This window comes from Manis javanica, chromosome 11 (assembly GCF_040802235.1).
Source record: "Manis javanica isolate MJ-LG chromosome 11, MJ_LKY, whole genome shotgun sequence".
Classification (NCBI taxonomy): Eukaryota; Metazoa; Chordata; class Mammalia; order Pholidota; family Manidae; genus Manis; species Manis javanica.
The window spans coordinates 43,555,321-43,575,064 of NC_133166.1; the positions used below are offsets into that span (position 1 = coordinate 43,555,321).

The 19,744-nt window shown below is 37.4% G+C and overlaps 1 protein-coding gene across 2 annotated transcripts in view; it reads left to right on the top strand.

The window, feature by feature from the left end:
- Positions 1 to 1,489: 1,489 nt before the first annotated feature.
- LUZP2 (leucine zipper protein 2) overlaps positions 1,490 to 19,744 on the top strand; it is a 515,109-nt gene continuing 496,854 nt past the window's right edge. The window contains exon 1 of one of the 2 annotated variants that reach the window (XM_037027123.2): positions 1,490 to 1,998. In XM_037027123.2, coding sequence (XP_036883018.2) covers positions 1,937 to 1,998 — 62 coding nt within the window. In that variant the 5' untranslated portion in view covers positions 1,490 to 1,936. The remainder of the gene's footprint in view (positions 1,999 to 19,744) is intronic. The other variant, XM_037027124.2, reaches the window with a different exon arrangement.

The window sequence follows — 19,744 nt, forward strand, 5'->3', positions numbered from 1 at the left end:
TATTGACAATTCTGTTATTAGCAAACTGAAATACGTATTTTCCTTTGGAGTCAGAGTTCTGTTTTAGCAAAGTGTAGTGCAGTTTTTTTCTTAATAAATGACGTGAAATTAACAAGTGAGTTAATTTATATGTAACTATTTGTTGTAGATCCTACTATTGCCCAAGGGGCTGGTATCCAGTTTGCAAAAGTTGTGACTCATCTATTTTAGTGGCCTGGGATTTTAAAGCAATGTCTCTTCTGTGTAAATGTCTTAAAAGTTGATTCCATTAAGAGCAAAATCAAAAACAAATCAGTAAATTTGATGGTTAGTTCTTTAAATTTGTATCCTTTTTTAAATAAAGCTTTATAATAAATATGTTTTCCTACAAATAATGTCTTCAAAATTTAGATTAAAAAGGGTGATTCATCTAAATTTTACTATAAATGGCTTACCCCTGAATAAATGGAATGTGAGCTGAAAACTCTGGATAAGAACTCCTAGAGTCCACCTGACCTTTGCCTTAGTGGGCCTTTGGTGCACTTCAGCCTTTATTGAACATCAACTTTGTTTTAATCACTTTGTTAGTTGTACTAGTTGTGATGTTCTGGCAATAGTAAGGTTTACTTAAGTTTCAGAAGAACCCAGTGTTTTTGTTTAAAAAACACAACACAGCTCAGGACTTGATGGTCTTCAGTTCTCTCATCTTGATAACAGGGTGATAGTAATTTATATTTCTCTAGGATACTTTTTATGAAGAGTAAGTGAAATAATGTATTAAGAAATGCTTTATAAAATTATTTATGTAACCAGGATACAATGCTGGAATATCAAAAACATACCATGTTTTCAAGATCTTAGAATTGAACATCTTAGTTAATGAAGTTGGCTCTGTTTTCCAGAAGTGCTTTTGCAAAAAATTTATTTTGTATTAGAGTTCTGTTTTTATTTTCCTAATTTTTCAAAATAAAGCTTATTAAATATCAGATGTTTATCACAGAAGTTTGGAAAATATGGAAACAAAATGACACATAACATCTGCTTTCCAATACCACGCTTCCCAATTAACTACTGTTACATTTTGATGAATTTCTAAGTTTCGTTTCCTCACCTGAAGAACGGTACCCCTTCAGGTGAGTGAAATTGGGGCACCGTCTCCAACTCCACTGCCAGCTGCTATTACAAATTTACAGGCGAGAGATTGAAATTAGAGGAAAACCAGAAATCATCAAAACTCGGAAGCAGCAAACGTCTTAAGTGTCCCCAAACCTCTTTATAGTCCACGTTTGCCGGCTGAGAAAACTGCAAAGGCATGGGCTCAGAGTGCATTTCTGGACGCTGCTCACTCCTGCTTTTCTTCCATTCGCATCCGGCGAATCATTATGCATTTCTAATCAGAATAATATTTTAAACACTCCAGAGCGACGTCCTTCCACTGTTTATTCGGGGAGGGCCCCCTGCCTGGATCTCGAGTTGCTTTCCCAGGGAATTCGGTCTCCCTGCCGAGTGCGCCGGCCGCACTACCGCGGGATTGGATCCCCCCGCGTCCGCACCCGCCCCGCCGCGTCCTGGGGAGGAGCGGGAATCAATGACCAGCCCCCGGCGGGCGCGCAGCCGGGTGAGCGCAGCCCTGAGACCCGCGCGCAGGGCCCCCACCGGGCCCCCCGCCCTCACCGCGCGCCGCCTCCAGCGCTAGTGACAACGCGCCTCGGGGCTCGGGGGCGGCGGCGCCCAGCAATCCGGGCGGGCCGGCCTCGCCGGTGACATCACTCGCGAGGATACTCCTGCTCTCGGCACCGCCTTCGCCAAGCGGCCGTCCGTCCGTCCGTCCGCTGCCGTCCGCTGCTGGAGCGGGTCCTCGCCGGCCGGGACAGAGCCGGGCACCGCGGAGCGACAGGACCCGAGGAGCAGGGAGAGCGGAGGCAGCGAGGGAGGGAGGACCCGCGCGGACGGCAGCATGAAATTGAGCCCCGCGCGCTGCTTGCTGTCCCTCCTGCCGGCGCTGGTCCTCAGCACCAGGTGAGTCAGAAACGTGAGCCACGCGAGCCCAGGGGCGCTGCAGGTGCGAGTTGGTCCTCCCGCAGGTCACCTGTGAGGGCCAAGGACGGACACGTCAGCTGTTTGCATCTCCCGCCCAAGTTAGAGGGTCCCTCTACGTTTCGGGCTGGTAAATCCTTCTGGGAGAGTAAAGCCCTTTTCTAGTAATCACGGCCCTTAGAGCAAGTCTTAGTCTTCCTTCCAGAGAGGGAACCAAGTGCTTTCTTTTCCAAAGATAACATGTTTCCCCGCAGCCCTAGTAGCAAACAGATAACACACGGGTAAAAAACCAATTAAGAAAGGAGACAGACAAGGAGGGAATTGTCACCAGGCAGTGTCTTTTTACATTGGAGCTGTTTAAAGAGCCATAGAGCTTCCATCCTTACCCAAATCTGATATTAAGGTACAGGAACCTGGGAAAAGTGATCAATCCTGGAAGATAGCAAGCCTTGCACAAAAGTTCTGGACTTGTGAAATGGCCTGTTTTGGTCTTGAGTAGGCTTAGTGGTAAGCATTTTCATTTGCTCTCTTGTGAACAGGTCTAATTAAAGAGCACGCAAGGCGATTAAAAGTTAGAAAACAATCTCAGAGTGCTGATGCAGAGACCCTAGTCAGAAACAATTATGTACTGTACTCCATCACTGACCACAGATGGGACTTTAGGCCCCAGGCAGCACAGAGCAGCTATTTTTAGTGGAGGTTTAAAATACAGTGACTGAGTTTTGTGACTCCCCCCTGTTGATCAAGTCCCAAAGTTGGTGATGGGCTTGCATTCTTCCTCCACAAGAGCAGTACAAAGGTGGACTGTTTCACTGCCCAGGACTGAGCCTTTATTCTGCATGCCCTTAACATCATATTGGCAGCAACCTCTTTCCCTTGGCTACTATAAAATAAAATAACCCACACAAGATGAGGATCTTTTCAAATCTGTATGAATAGAAACATTATCTGTGTGTCTGATAGGAAATGAATCGGGGAAATAGGGTTATACCTAATTCTGAAAGTATGAAGAAAACTCATTATCTATGAAAAATAAAGCCAGTAAAATTCTTGACTCCATTTCTAATTTAGAGTCATGTAACCAAACTTTCCTTTTAGTGTGATGACGGTTGGATTTAGCTGCAATAGTGATGAACTTAGTCTTTCCTTGCAAATGAAGAAGCCCAGTTGACTTTCCAAGACTAAAATGGAATATGAGTTGTATCTTTTTAATTTTCTCTAAGAGTTGATTGTCACTTTTCAGTTCACAAAATGCAATTGGTTTTAAAATCACTTTGCTTCCCAGTATTACAAGAACTCCAATTACTATAATCATTGTCTTAATAAGCTCTAATTACAGAGCCCATTTAACTACTTGTGTTTAGTTCTAAGCAACTCAGTGTAAATTGTGCATCACAATTTTTCTTTGACATGTCTTGCCATTTATTCTGAACTCTTCTGTGGTAGTTTAACAATTACTTGTGGAGTCCTTTAGACTAAGGAAATTCTCAAAGTTTGGAAACAGGTAGATATCTGTCAACATATGCATAAAATAATAAATAATTAAATAATGGGAACCCAGACCACAGTGATTTTTAAAAAGAGAGAAAATCTGTAGTGGTTCAAAATTACATTTACTTCTTAAAGATGCTTCAATATAAGTGACTCAGAAAGCTCTACAGTCTCTAGCTTCCAAAGTTTCAGTGTTGGTTATATAATACAAAAATAAACAGCATTATCTTGCCTTTTATTAAAGTGTTAATTTTATAAGGATAAAATTTATGAAATAGCACATTTATTACAAGAAGAATTAGAATTAGTCATTCCTAGTTTACTTTAGACAGGAGACTTCTGCAATATTGGCTGTAGTGAAGACTGTGACAGGTCTTTAAATTTTCCTTCTTGCCTATTCAGCAAAAACAGCACTCAGGGCTTCAAAAAGTGAAACTTCATAATCAGTGGCTTGTCTTGTTATTGTGATTACTCTGTAGCAAGTTATGTTCCTGGATACCCAGATTATCTTGTGAAAGTGAGGAGATTTGATAATGAATAGGTACTATCAACATGCCATTTTGCAAGAAGGGATTATGTTTTAGTGAATTCTAGTAGAAGCCCATTCTCTTTGTAACATTTAAGAGTTCTTGGAGGCATGTGGTTAATGTGCACGTTAGAACCTAAACTGACAGGCTTTGCCAGAACAGTTGCATTAGTAGAGGTGAGCTTCTTGTTCTTCTGAGAAAAATTGTGCTGTGTAGCTTAGCCATAGCCACCTGTGACGATGGATTTTCTAGCCAAACTTCTGTTAGTTTCTTAATCAGTGTTCTTATATGTGAAGCAAATGGCATTTCATATGCCTAGACCTTATTGAGCACATAGCAGAGGGTGGCAATTGCTAGATTTTCCTATAGTCTTTGGGTTTTATCACTTGCCTTTTTTAGTCAAGCTCTTTTCAGTGTGCCAGGAATGTGGATCTAAGATCTTGAGGCAAAAACAAAACGAAACAAAACACATTTGTTTCAACATCTCTTTCTGTGGGCATCTGTCTTTAATACCTTGCTGTTATCTTTCCAATAGATTTAAACTTCAGGTTTCTTTTAAAGTAAAGGCATTTGTTCTTTCAAACAAATGCTGCAATTAGAGGTAGTTACTGCACAAGTTTTCTATACACAAGAAGGAAAATCTCTAAAACAATTCTGTCTTTTAAATATGAGTTTATGAATAGCTTTCTGTTTGCTCAGGCCCTACATTTTTTGTAACAGCTTTAGATGCTGAAGCACAAAATTTCCATAATTTAAACCATAGTGAACAGTGATCCCCCAATCAGACTTACTTTATTTGTCTTGAAAGAATGCTAGATATTCTCCTTCAAAAATAGCCCAAAATTGTCCTCTCTTTTATTGCTAAACCCCATAGAGTTACAAAGAATTGTTTAATTTCTTAGCATATGGTCTCTCCTGTTTAAAAAGTATATATAAATTCAAAAAATCAAGTTAATGTTATGAATAATGTAGTTAATACTGAGACCCATTTAACCTGTGCACAAATAAATGTGATAAAGAAAGCAAACATATGTCTTGGTTTAATAGCTTCAGAGTAGAATGACTGTACTTTTTAAATAGCCTCATACTGGAAAAGTATTAAGTTGCTATGCCAAGGCAGCCAGCAATTCACTTCAGAAAGAAATAGTGTAGGTGTTGAAAGGAATAGTAAGGTGTAAAAATCTTTAGAAGTCCTTGGTGGAAAGGAACCCATGGAGTGCTGGGAAAAGCTTGTGCTTTAGTCTGCTGAACCTCTGTTCCTTTATTGCTGTGATTCTTCTCTTGATGCATTTGGTTTACTGAGTTTTAAATGACTTAATGGGGAGAGAAACATGGCAGGGGAGGAATGAAGGTCTACTGACTTCAGGTGGTTTTCTATCAAGCAAGGACTTGAAGCAGATGGTAGGTTACAGTCATCCCAACACAAGTCACCCCAGAGGTCTCTCTGGGACCCTCAGATCAGCATTGGCTCTGCATGTTTACTTTGGAATTTATTTTTAGATGATACTATAGATTGAAGGTTCTCCAGGCTCCTATTTCCTCTGTGCCTTAATCTTTGCTCATAATAAGGCTTATGTATAGGATGAAGGAAAGACAAGAATCACAATAAAGACACAGTAAGTACCAACATTTTTATTTTTAAGCAAATAATCTGACATGGGAAGCAGTCTCACTTTAACTTACCCAAATTGACCTAAAGTAATGTGTGTGTGTTTTCCCAAGACTTGCACACAGCAAGTCTGCCCCCACACGCCTTTATGTGGCCCTACATGCATTCTTTTGTGATAAGAACTGCACTGTTCTGTATAATCAGGTTAGAGAAATGTCTTTTCTAGACTAAGAAGATACTAACAAACAGATGTTTTGACTTGTCAGATTTCAATTCTAGACCTCAGTTGCCTATTTCCAGTAGCAGTGTTTTAGACTTACTTGGTGATTATCTTTGTAGATTAAATTTTTCCTATGGCTAATGAAAGAGATATCTCAAGCATTTATGAGTTGACTGTAAAACTGTCCCAGACCAAACTCCATGTAATTGAAAGGAAGAACTTTACCTACCAACCAGGAAGCAAACATTACTGCAACCACTGAGGGGTATGCAGTTGTAATGAATTATGTTTTCTCATCTATTTTCTGAGAGCACTTGTGTATGGTGTGCATATGCATGCCTGTTTTTCACTGTCTTCTAGACGAAAATCCCTTTGATAAATAAGGCTGTATCATTTCATTATCTTATTACATAGGTAATATTTAATATTAAGTTTTCTTCTCTGGAAAATCAACAAATCTGTTTCAACTTGTCTTCATAACCTTGAGAGATATTTCTGATGTTTTCATTATTACACATTGAAAGTGTGCCTGTAATGAGTCAGTTACTCCATAAGGCATCAAGGCAATAAAATATAAGTTAGAAGTCTATGTCCCTGTCATCAAGTCATGTGCAGAAAGAATTATATATAGGACAAAATTTAACAGAACTTTTATATAACAACAACAGAAGTTTTAAACAAAATTCTAAGTGAGAATAAAGGAAAGTGAATAATACCAATTACAGAGTATCAAGTGTAATATCTGCTTTCCAAGGACAATGAGAGAAGTAACATTTTGTAATTGACTTTAATGTGAAGTAGCACTTGTTAGCTGTGATGTTAGGTAAATGGAGTTTACAATATTTCCTGGATTACACAGTAAGTGCTCAACAGGGGTTAGCATAGCTATTACTGTACTGTTATGTCACAAAATTTTTGTATCTGCAATTGATTTGGACATAGAATAAATGAAAACCTGCATACCAATCAATTGGATGACACAAAATTAACAGGAATCACAGTCCTCATCCAAAAGAGAAAAGATTGTCAAAGAAGAGGAGAAGCAGGAGAAGTAATGAGGACTACCTGGTAACTAGGCTTTCAAAAGTATTTTGATGACAAAGTGCCTAAAAGGTGCTATGCACTTCAACACCATAAAAAGATTGCTATATTTAATTTAACATATAGAATATAACTGAGCACAAAAGAATATATTTAGCTACTTAACTTGTATATCTATTTAATAAAATTTAATTGTGTTTATAATGCATAAATCATAATATCAAATCAAAACTATGAGCACAGCATCAATTAATAAAGATGCTTTTACACTACTAGAAAAGGTTGTTCTAAAAGTTTCTACAGGTTCATTTTCTACTTGTTAATTGATTTCTCATCTATTAGTAATCTGTAAGAGATACAAACACTTAGAAAAATTAAGGAAGAAAGTAACATTGAAGTTTATTTTTTCTACTGAGAACAGTTTGAGAAACACTGATATAGAAGAGTCCAACTAATCTGTCATAAGAATCATTGCATGAAATGGACATTATACTAAGCTAGTTTTGAACAAAATTTTAGAGATCTCTGCATCTCAATTACTTTGCATATATTTTAGGGAATTGTTTATAGTTTATATCTGCAATTGATTTGGACATAGAATAAATGAAAACCTGGATACCAATCAATTGGATGACACAAAATTAACAGGAATCACAGTCCTCATCCAAAAGAGAAAAGATTGTCAAAGAAGAGGAGAAGCAGGAGAAGTAATGAGGACTACCTGGTAACTAGGCTTTCAAAAGTATTTTGATGACAAAGTGCCTAAAAGGTGCTATGCATATTGTTTATAGTTGTACCATGAAATTTTGACCATTAAATGAAAAATATATTTTTTCCCATAAATTACAGTGTGTGTGTGTGTGTGTGAATGTGTGTTTACATCTGTCAGTTGAGTGGATCTTAGAACAGGGTATGATTTGCTGCTAAGGGAAAATGAAAGGCCCAGATCATGTTAAATCTGCATCAGAGAAAGGGCACATGTTTACTGGACATCTAAGAACTTTGCTTCATGATTTTAGGAAACCATTCCATTTATACACAGGCTGAAGGTCAACCAAATAAACAACATGCTCTGAAATGCTTTCATAAACACTGGGAAGCATCATTATACCATAGGTAGTGACTGCATTACAATTATGTCTGACTTGTTTGGTGTTGCTTCCAATTGTTTTAACTTCTTTGAGTGTATTTTAAAGTTTGTTATTGGGAAATATGTTGTGAATATAAGGTAGTGTTCTTGTCCAAAGCCCTGCATTTTAGATGTGAGAAAACTAGGGTCCAGAGTAACTGAGACTTGTAGAAGGCTACAGAGAGAAACCAAAACAAGAAGCCAGAACTTACCCCATTCTCTTTCTGTTCTGTCATGTGACTGTGCTCAGTGACATATCTCATCTGCAGTCAAGCCACATTAATTTTAAAACAAATTACCTGGTCACGTACTACCAGAGAACAACAGGCTATAGTCAAAGGTAATTACAGTAATGAGGAGTTGAACATCATTTGTTTGTTGGTATTCAGTTGTTTTTTTTGAAGAGTGAGCTGGCCTAAAATATGACCCAGGTCATTTTCCAATCCCAAAGCAGTCATGTATGAGTTCTCACTTTTGCATACAGTTTACCTCTGAAGAAATACACTTGTAAGGGTTCCTGTTGATTTTTCAGTTCTGTTGTAAAGGTGATATTTCTGATGCCTTTGTGATCTTTTCATTGAAACTATTATCCGTAAGTATAATTCTTAGCTCAACATTTGCTTATACATTCCTCACCTATTAAATCTATGCTGTAACTGTGTGGTTTTGTTCAATGGGCAGAATAATTAACTCTCTTACAAACGTAAGTTACTAATTATGTTCACATCCAGCTTTAATATATAGTCCATTACATTTCATTTGGTTCACATGTCGCTACATTTTTGTCACAGCTGTGGGCAATTTATAGTTAGGTAACCTTTTTAGAGTCAGGTGGTCATAAATTTTATCCTACAGGTACATATGGCAAGCTCTTTGCCTGATTTTGGATTGGTTAAGTACTCTGAGACTTGAATTTCTCATCTATAAAATCAAAACAATAATGCACAATATTTAGGGCATTTGGGATTGAAGAAAACGTATTTAAGTTCATTCTCAGTGCTTACACATAGCTAAACTCTGTAGTCCTTCAGGAGATCTTAAGACATGTTAGCTATTATTGTATGTAGAGATTACTATCTTGTTGATTTTATATTGAAAACCTCAAGCAATTAACATTTAATTTAGTGATTTTTCTAAATATCAAAATATCAAAAAAGATTCCTTAAATGAATTTCAAAGTTCTTGTCTGATGCAGCCAAAATGATAACACAATCATGTTTTATTTCGTGATAAGGTTCTGCTGGAGGCAGGGAGGGAATGTAGCCCAGCTATCGATCCTTAGGAATAAAAAGGGAACAAAAACATGCACTGACTTGTTGCCTTCCAAAGAAGTCCTTGCAATTGAGCTAAGGAGTTTCTGGGCCAGCCTTTATCTCCTGTCCTGATAGAGGATGTGGCATCCTGTGATGTCCTCCTGCCTGTCCTCCAGAGGGCTATGAGGCTTTCTAATTTCAGCCCTTTAGACTCAGGCTCAAAACATACTCTGAGCGGAAGCACTTACTAAGAGAGTAGTTGATCAATACGGTAGCGTTTACAGGAAATATTTGTCCTGGAATATTTATAGGAAATATTTAAAATATGGATTAAATTCAAAGATTATGTAACCAGACTTTGGATCAACCTTACCAGTTACTTGACTTTAGAAATGTCAGTTCACAACTCTTAGCCACATTTTTTCTCATCAATAAAAAGGTGGTAACAATGCCTCTGTCATAGATTTGTCAGGAGTATTGAGTAAGCTAAGAGAAATACAACTCAATATATTTCAATTCTTATATTGTCTGATTGAATGTATCAGATTTTACCCTATCAGAGTGTACTTTCGTTTTAGAAAGAGTGGTCCTTAATAAAATCTGCATGCTGATATTGGCAAGACAGAAGTGCTAGTGAAGAATTTTTTTACCTCATCTCTATTCTGTCTTGTTACAGATGAAAAAAACTTTACTTTTACCCTATGTAAATGAAGATAATTTGAGGCCATAGTGAAAGTCAATAATGGATCATCTTAACCAATTTCAGGAATGCTGATTTAAACACTTGCAACATACTCAAGAAAAAATAAAGGAAACTAGTATGATCTGACCTAGCCTTTTTGGGTCTGTTTTGGTCTGAAAGCTCCAAATTATGTTGCTAATATGGTTAAACATTAAATACAGTTAATAAAATTATACTACCTTAATACCATTATAAAGTTATGATATTATAATATCACATTAATGCCTTTATAGATGGTTCAAATTTACCCAAAGGGATTTATCCTGTACTAGGACAGCATAACACCAACAAGCCTTTTAACAAGTTAGGGGTTCTACAATTTTATGATTAAGTGGTCTCACAATGAGTTAAAGTTGGTCATGACCTCCACAGAATGGTGGAGAAGAAAGAGCTGTCTGGCAGGGGGACATGAGAAACCTAGCATGTTGGGATTGAATGCTGTGTGCATAGGTAGATGGTAGGAGTGGAAAAGAAAGTTCCATCACTAGCCTTCATGTTTTCATTGTTTGCAGTCATTCATTGCTGGTCTTTGCAGTAAACTAAGTCTTTAGTATTGAGCAGGAAAGAGGGGTAAAAATGCTCTGAATTATAAGAGAAATAGAAAATGCAAGAAAAATTGAAGTGATGATGTTGTCAAGAAGCAGATATGGTTGCGGAATCTTTACATTGTTGAGAGCATGTAGCTTTTTCCTTCAAGTGCCACAAAGTGAAATGTGAGCTCATTGTACAAATTCACATAAAAAATGTGGCAAACTTTCATTTTCAAACACTACAATTTTGAAAACTATTGGAAGATAATGAATCCCTTGTCTGTGTTGTATGCATCTTTATAACAATTGGCCATTTTGTACAAATGTAAGTTACAAGTTCAGCCAGTATTTTTAAGGACAAATTTAATTTCCCTGACACTAAGTAGAGTAAATGCTTATTTCTGTCACCACGTACTTCCTCGTGACATGTTATATGTGTTTTATCGTGAGGGAGACTGAGTTTTAGACACATTAAATGACTGGCCCACATTCTCCCAGCTGGGAAGTGGTCAGATTCTAGCCCATCCATCATTCTAAGCATTGCTGTATGAATGAAACTACTGCCCAGCCTATAGAGCTTAATTTCTGTATAAACAGTCACTGAAGAAAAATAATGTATAATATAAATAACACCAAAACTAAACTGTGTTGGCAAATAACATTTGTGAGGTGAGACAGGCTACAATTAAAATATTCTTAAAATTACACCTGAAATTAATATAATGTTGTAAGTTCTATGTACCTTCGTTTTAAAAGGTTATCTGATTTTTTCTTTTAATTCTTAAAATAAATCAGCCAAAAGATTATGATTTTGAAGACCAGCCGAATTGAAACCTTTATAATAAATATAAAAGTTTGCTAGTTAATCTCAATATTCCTGCGTAGAAAATATATATGTCCTCATATTAATGTTTCTCAAAGTATACTCCTCAGTGTACATAAATGAGAATCTCTTGGGTTGCTTTTTAACAAAGCAACTTCCTAGTTCCTACCCTAAATTTAGATTGGATTAGATTCTCTGAGAAAGGAGCCAGGGAGTTTTCATTTTAATGGGAAACTCAGATGCTTCTGATGTACATGAAAGACTGGAAATTTTTCATGCTTCTGTATTTGAGAATTATCAAGTCTAGAACACTTTGATGTCTTTGGCATTTATTCAGCATGGACATTGCAGCTGAAGTGAGGAGGATGAATCAATGGTTATGTTTTGGCAAAAATCACACCCATTTTCACATATATAAATAAATTTAATACTTGAATCTCTTGTCATATACCAGGCTCTATTTTTCAGTCAAGTTACATGAAAATACTTCTCTGACTTATTATAAAAAGAGAACTGACAAAGCTGCAGAGGGCTGAGAAAATGCTAAAATAAACTGATATAATGCACTATATCATGTGGATTTATCAGGAAGCATACTCTTTAGAAAGTACTGGAAAGTGAGGTGAAATCTTATAGATACTCTGAGAAGAATGAAAACTCCACCTTCTGCCTTAATGTTCATCACTCCAAGTTACATGATACAGATGCAGTGAAAATCAAGACCTGCATGTGAAGCTGTATAGCTTGTTGTTTCCCACTTGGGTCAGGAAATCAGAGTTTTCAGACCAAGTAGAAATAATATTTCACCTGGTAAAAATGAAAGTTTTGATTATCTCTTCAACCCTCCTTAACAGCAGGTGGTTTTACATGATGAGGAAAAACAGTTTTTTTGGATTTATTTTCTGGATTAAATAGAATGTGAACCTATATGCCAGCAATATTGCCTTACTTCTTTTCCTCTCTGCAGAATCAGTTCTTCTCGAGTAACAAAGAAAGGAATAAAAAAATGATGAAATAATAAATACTAGCTAACAATTATGTATACCTTCAACTCAGTTAATCCTCGCAGTAAACTGTTGAGGTGGTTACTGATGTGGTCTCCATTTTACATATAGGGAAACTAAGGTACATAGGGGTTGATTGCCTGCCCAATGTTGTAAACTAAGTAATGGATTCTAAATTCCAGTGCCAAATAGCACCAGATAGAGCCTATGCTCTGAATCTCTATGCTACAGCGCCTCCTAGTGTGTAACGTGAGGCACTGGAATGAGCGAGTCAGTGTCAGCCTGTGTTGTTAGCCTCATTTGTGGGTTCTGGTTTATACAGCAAGGGAAGGAAAGAAAAATAGAACATCTTCTCAGATACCTTCCAAGCTCACAACTAAAGATGATAGAAGATCCTTTTTTTAAAGTTCTAACTAAAATGTTTATTTTATTTTGATTTCACTGTGAAAGAAAATAATAATATGTGTGTATAATATTATCTTTATTTGTGAACATTGTTTCCCAAAATCCCAACTAGTGAACTACAGAGTTCTATTGTCTGGCTTCAGAGGGCATCCAAATTTTAGCTATGGGACTTAGGAACATGTGGTAGGAATCAAACTGATCTGCATTCTAATTGCAGCTCAACACCTACCTGTGTGATCCCGAGTACCTGTCTCAACTATTCATAATTCTAATTCAATTAGTTTATTCATGACTTAATTTAAAAATTAGTAACAGTAGTCAAAGGTTATTGTTTGTTTTCAATAAATAAGAAAAAATGTACTATGCAGTTCTCTAGGGTTACTTTCTTTAATGCTTTTCCATGACTTCATGAAGGTACTTCATAGATTAGGGCATTAAGAATTAGAGAAAATAATACATCCAAGGTTACAAAATTACTAAAACATAGTAGTAGAATTTGAATTCATGATGTGGGAAGCCTCAAGGTCAGGATCCTCAGGCAATGAAAGTTAATATTGAAATTCTTGGTGTCAGACACTTGGAAAGTAACTCAGAAACAAAGACTCTGTTGAGAATAAAATTCACACTAGTGTAAGAAAGAAACTTGTGTTATATGTGCACAGAGATGCCTGAACCAGGGGCTTCAGTGCATGGTACCTTTATACCCTCTCTTTGCATGCAAACCCTCAGAATATCCCTGTGTTGTAGTGTCACCTTTTATTTTACAGATATGAAAATTAGTAGACTCATCAAGATAAAAATCTATCTTGAAGACTGGCCACATAATATTAGTAGTAGTAGTAATAATAATGATAATAGTAGTAATAATAATAATAATAGCAGTCAGATTTTCCATAGGAACTTTTAAGTGCTCTCGTTCTATGGGAACTGCACTTCCGCTGGTAGTCAGAAGATGGCACTATAAAGTACAAAGTACAATACAGTCATATCTCTGTTCTAGATTTAACTCATTTATAGACTGACATATCTCAAAATTGTCACCTAAAACAAAACTGACTTGAATTTACATCAAAATGATTATCAGAGAGATATATGTATCTATGTATATGCATATGTGTATATATATATATATATGCTGTATAGCAAACATAATACATATTTTAACAAAATATACATATATGTTTATAAACAGATTTTATACTTTTCTGAGACTGTATTCCTGAAAAAAGGCTTTGTTTGGTAATACACTGTTGTAGCTTTGGTTCCATTCATCGCTACAGTGATTCCTATATGTCCACTTACTTTCTCCCCTATGGGGAATTGGACCTGAAAATCTAGTAATGTATCCATTTCCCATATATGCTCTTTTATTCAAATGACATATTAAAAGAATTGTCAAGGAAAGATTTGAACGAGGGAGTAGGCATTGTGTGAGGGACACAATAATATCTGGCATTTTTTTTTTTTAATATCTGGCATTTTTGTCATACATGCTCATACAGTTTCACATCGCCCTGTGTAACAATTAGTAATAATCTTTTTATAGATGGGGAGAAAATTAATAATGACAGACGGGTGGCCCAGACCCAGGGCCGAGTTCCACTGTTCCAACACCAAAGTAACCTTGGGACCTAGAAAATGCAAGTATAAAGGAGGCTGAGTTACTTTGTCTTGGTCACCTTGAGCTGCTATACCAAAATAGCCTAGATTGGGTGGCTTAAGCAACACATTTATTTCTCACATTTCTGGAGGCTGCAAAGTCCAAGAAGGTGCTGGCAGATCCAATGTTTAGAGAGAGCACTCTTCCTGGCTTGCAGCCTGCAGGGTTCTTGTTGCATCCCTGTGAAGTGAGAGCAGAGAGGCGAAACACACTCTGCATCTCTTCCAAGGGCACTAATCTCATCATGAGGGCTCTGCCCTCATGACCTAGTTACCTCTTAAAGCTTCAACCTTCTAATTCCATCCTGTGACAGAGTTTCAACACATGAATTTGGAGGAATCACAAACATGCAGTCTGTAACATGCCTGTGGGCTAGTTCCTGTACCTTAAAGGAAAGGGCAGAGTCTGGCAGTTCAGAGCAACCTAGCTTTAGACTGTGGTGCTCCCTGTTTTCATTTCTGGAAGATGAAGCAAAGGCTGCCATCCTGGCAGGATTAAGGGAGGTGGTGTCTACACAATGTTTGGCATGTTTTCTCGTACATGGTTTGGGTCCTATATTTTTGTCTCATTCATAACTCAATGTGAGTAAACCTTACCACTTTAATCAGATAAGATTCACTTTCTTTGTATGTATCAGAAAACTCCAAATTACAGTGCCTGAAACAAGATAGAAGTTTATTTCTCTATCACATAAGGCTTATGTAGAGGTAGGAAATGCAGGCCTGACTGATTCTCCAAGGTCAGCAAGCAGGGTTGCATCACAACTTCTGTGGGCCCAAGGTACTACTACCCTCATCTACTCCCTCCTTCACCAAGGATATGTAGATGTTTTATGACTGTGCTGATAGAAAGATGAATATAGTGATATTATATGTACTTAAACCAAAAAGTTCATTTAAAATTTTTGATTAAAAAATTTTTAATATTTGTGGGTCCCTAACAGTATCTTGGACCATGGTTACTGTGCCCACTGTGCCTAATGGACAAGTTGGCCCTGTGCATAGGGACTAAGGCTCCATCCAGCTCTCTGCTCTACTGTAGCCCTTGCCACCATGATCCAGTAGGGCTGCTGGAGCTCAAATAATCCTTTTGAACAGCAGCATGGAATAGGGATATACCATCTTCATTTTATGAACACTTCTCATTTGCTAGACTTAGTAGAATTGCCCTAACCAGTAGGGAAGCTGGGGCTTGCAGGCTCCCTACCTGGGCAAAATGCTCAGGTCAAAGTCAGAGTTTCATTTTTCGTTACTACAAGACAAAGGGAGAATAGACATTGGAAGCTCTGTCATGTTGGCTTTGACTCCCCTTCTGGCTGCTTCTCTGATTCTCTGCTAGATAAATACTTCCCATTACTCCAAAAGAAGTTTTCCTCTTTGGAATAGTTTAAGCTTAAAAAAATAGAGGTATTTATAACTAATGATTATTTTATATACTACTAGATATTTACCAACAATAAAATAATATCAGTAAGTGGTTGAACCTTGAACTTAGTGTTTTCTGAAGAACCACTTTAAACACAAGGTTCACATGCATCCCGTGGCCTTATACTGTGGTTTATATATAACAAGTATTTAAACATATGCTTAAATATTTAGTAAATAATTAAAATCAGACAATTTGCTTCATTGTTTTTCCTTACTTTTTGTGTATGTAGGTGGAAATAGAATATATAGTATAGATGATACATAAATTTTTAAGTAAGTTATGTTATTATTAGGGAATTATATCTACTAGTTAGGTTAGCCTTTAAATCACACAGTGATGATACACAACTAGCATCCATATTTATTTATGTCTGGATCCTGAATTTCCAGGGGCTATCATTTTTTACAAAATTCTCCCCCTTGCAAGGATCCTTCCCTCAAGGGGGTGAAAAAAAAAGGGTGGAGAAATTTCTCTGCAGTTTTGTCCAACTGGGAGAGAGATACTGTGATTATGATGACAGAGAGACTGAAATAATGAGTCGTGGATGTCCGACTGACGAGGAAAAGCAGTGAAGCCTCCACAGAGCCAGAAACAAAGGAAGAGCCCAAGGGTTAGGTCAGGTGTCTCCACAGGGTTGCTGAAGGATGTGGTGGTGGTCACAGGCTGAAAAGTCAAGTAGGAATGGGGGCCAAATATTGACAGTATGAACCTTAAGAACCTTCTTGGAATCATAACATTTCAGATCTCAGTGGGTCTTTACTTCCTACCCTACTTCTTCATTTTATGAATGTATAAATAGAGCCTCCTAGATGTCAAGTACTCTTCAAAGTGATACAATAGTTAATAGTACAATTAAGAAAAGGAAAAAGAAAACAAACAAAACTCATATATTACATGTTTTATTGCCAATCTAGCTTCAGTCTCATAAAATTTGAGAGAACAGCATAATCTTGAGCTTACCTAACAAATGTAAAGCATTCTGAAAATATTACAAATGAGTAATCATGGTGGTTTCCATTTTAAATGTCTAAGTCATTCTTTAACCTGAATGTAAGTGAAAAAACCACAATGACTTTGAGTTCTTACTTGGTTACTTTTTAACACTTCTCACTAAGTTCGATACTAGTTTATATGTATGTGGCTCCGGGAGGAAGGGGTTTCCCTGCCCAGGGCAGGTTTCCCATAAATCCAATGAGACTGAAGGAAGACAAGTGAAAGGGCAGGTTGGGGGAAGGTTTTTATTTCTCTCAGGTCCGTCTTTCTCCTGATGTGCTCCCAAGTCCTCCCTCTGCAGCCCAGCTGGTGAGCCAGCTCCGTCTGTCCCTGCGGCTGCACATGCAGACCTGCTTCTCCCCGCCCCTTCCAGGAGGAGCTCCATGGGCAGGTCCCTGGTGACTGGCCAGCACCAGACCAATTAAATAAGATACCAGGAATGGAGGGGAGAAGAGAATGGCTGTTAATTTCCACCCCTTGCCCAAAGTAAGACCAGCAGTGGTAAACATTCCATTGTTATATAAACAGGCCCTGTTTGCTTATCACTATCAGGGGCAACCGAGAAATTCTGATTGAAAACTTACATTTACCCAACAATGTAATATAGCTTGGCTTGACAAAATGGGTCTTTTGCTTTCTGGCTTTAATGTTTCTCTTTTCTGGCACAATTTTACTCTGAATCTTGGTTTTGATGACGATTATTTTAACAAAACAGAGACTTTTTTGTTGTTTTTGCCACCTGAGACATTAATGTGATTTTCTTTCAACTGATGGAGACAAGCTAACATCAAAAACTTCTCTTAAAGATAAAAGAATGAAAATTGTATATGGTGACATGCCATGTAACCAACAATGAAGTCACTTTTACATGGTTTTGAATTCACAAATGATATTACCATGTCTGAGGTGGAAACATCTATACATGAAAGAAAACCTACAGTCATAAGATGGTTGGTTATGACCCTGTAATAACCACTGGTAAAGTTTTATTTTATTTTATTTTAAAAATCAATGTAGCAAGTAAGAGAAAGATATGAACGAGATTTGTTCCAGGCCAACAACTGTATCTTAAAGTATTTTCAGATATTAGCAAAACATAAATTTATCAGTAGCCACTTTTAAATTATATTTCTAGTGTGATTGTCCTCTAAAGAATTTAAAGTGCAAAGGTTGTTCTTTTTTAATATGCTCAAGACCTTTATAATGCAATATCAATATGGTTTTGTCTGTCGCTCCCCTCTGTCCATCATCCCATATAGCTACCATAAGTTTCAGGACCAGAATTTGGATTCTAAACTCTGATTCTGAAGTCTAAATTGTACCATGGGAGATCAGTGGATGAATCCAACTGGTACTAAGCAAAGTCTGAATTCTGGTAGAAATATGTGAATTTGCTCTTTCAGAAAATCCCCAACTTTTATCTCCCTACAACCTTACAGAGGCGGAATGTGCAGAGTGTTTATCCCAAAGAAGTGATGAAAAGGTGATAGGCTAGGAAAATAAGAGTTTCCAGACAGAATGCTAAGTGGAGGATCAAATAAAAATAGAACAGATTTGATGTTTTGATGTGTGCAAGTATAGTACATCCGGCAAAAATCATCAGGATTCTCTGGCTGCATTACTACTAAAAAGCACATCTAGGGGATAAAAAAGATCTTTGGAAAATAGAATGCTTTGAAGGAGAGTGGTAAGCACAGTGCCCATAAACAGATGCTACTGGTGCATCACCGGTGTTAAGCTAGTTTGTGGAAGAGGGGTCTGAATTGATGAGTGAAAAATCCTCCACTGAATGTGAACAGTGACAATTGTCCGTCATTGTTTTTGTTTTTCTGGCAATAAAAAGGACATAACAAGACAAAATGGCAAGAAGAGGGAGATAGTTGGTAATGATGAGAGCCTTATTCTCTTCCCTAGAGAAACTGAGAGTATAATAACATGAAAAGAATGGATACAGAATAAGTGAGCCTGCCATAGAACTGAGTGATCCTGAACAAATAAGCTGTTTCCACATCTTAGGGGAGCTGCTAAGGCAGGCAGCCCTAAGGGGTTGAATGAGAAAGGCGTGCTGTGGTGTAAGGGGAAAATGCAAAAGGAGTTCATGTCCAGTCTCTCTCTAGCCCACTTCTCAGCTAGCTGATTATGAATTTCACTTTGTGGGGAATGGTTTGCTGTCATCTCTATATGGAACCAGCTCAATTTATACTGTATGTTGTTATATAAAGAAAATTATTAACATATTTCTGTGGTTAGGTTTTCAGTCCTCTTTCTTTTTACTGGATATTCTCAAGGATGAGGAGGTTTTGACAACACAGGAATATTACATGAAACTAATTGCCAGAACATTACTTTTTAAAGAATTCTCCCCACTAGTATTGGAGAAAGCAATAATGTTGAAATAAGCCCCTCAAATGAACAGCTGTTGGAGTGTCTAGCTCAAGGAAAGCCAAAGCCTGGATGGGACAGCCTCAAGCTATTGAACATAAGAGTTGAACATAAAAGCTAAGTTTTCTTATCACTTGGAGTTAGGAGTCCCAAAGAGGAGAGTGAGTGAATAATAATAGTAAGAACAAAGTTGTGAGTAATCACTGTCATTTTGATTTTTCTGCTGACTTGAACTCTGAGTGCCTGAAAGTGAAGGATTCTGGGGGTCAGTTATATGCCATTTCCCAGATTCCTGGCAGAGACTAAGCCAGGAAGGCTGTCATAAAATCTTCGAAATTTACCCAATTAACCCAGGGCCTCTTTTACAGGGGCTATACATTCATCCTGAAATTTTATTTTTATTTTTTTCCTGGAGCAGATGATGGAATCATATACTGTGTGTGCCCAGTAGCCCTTGATGTGTGAGGTAAAAGGAAGGAAGCAATAGTTGT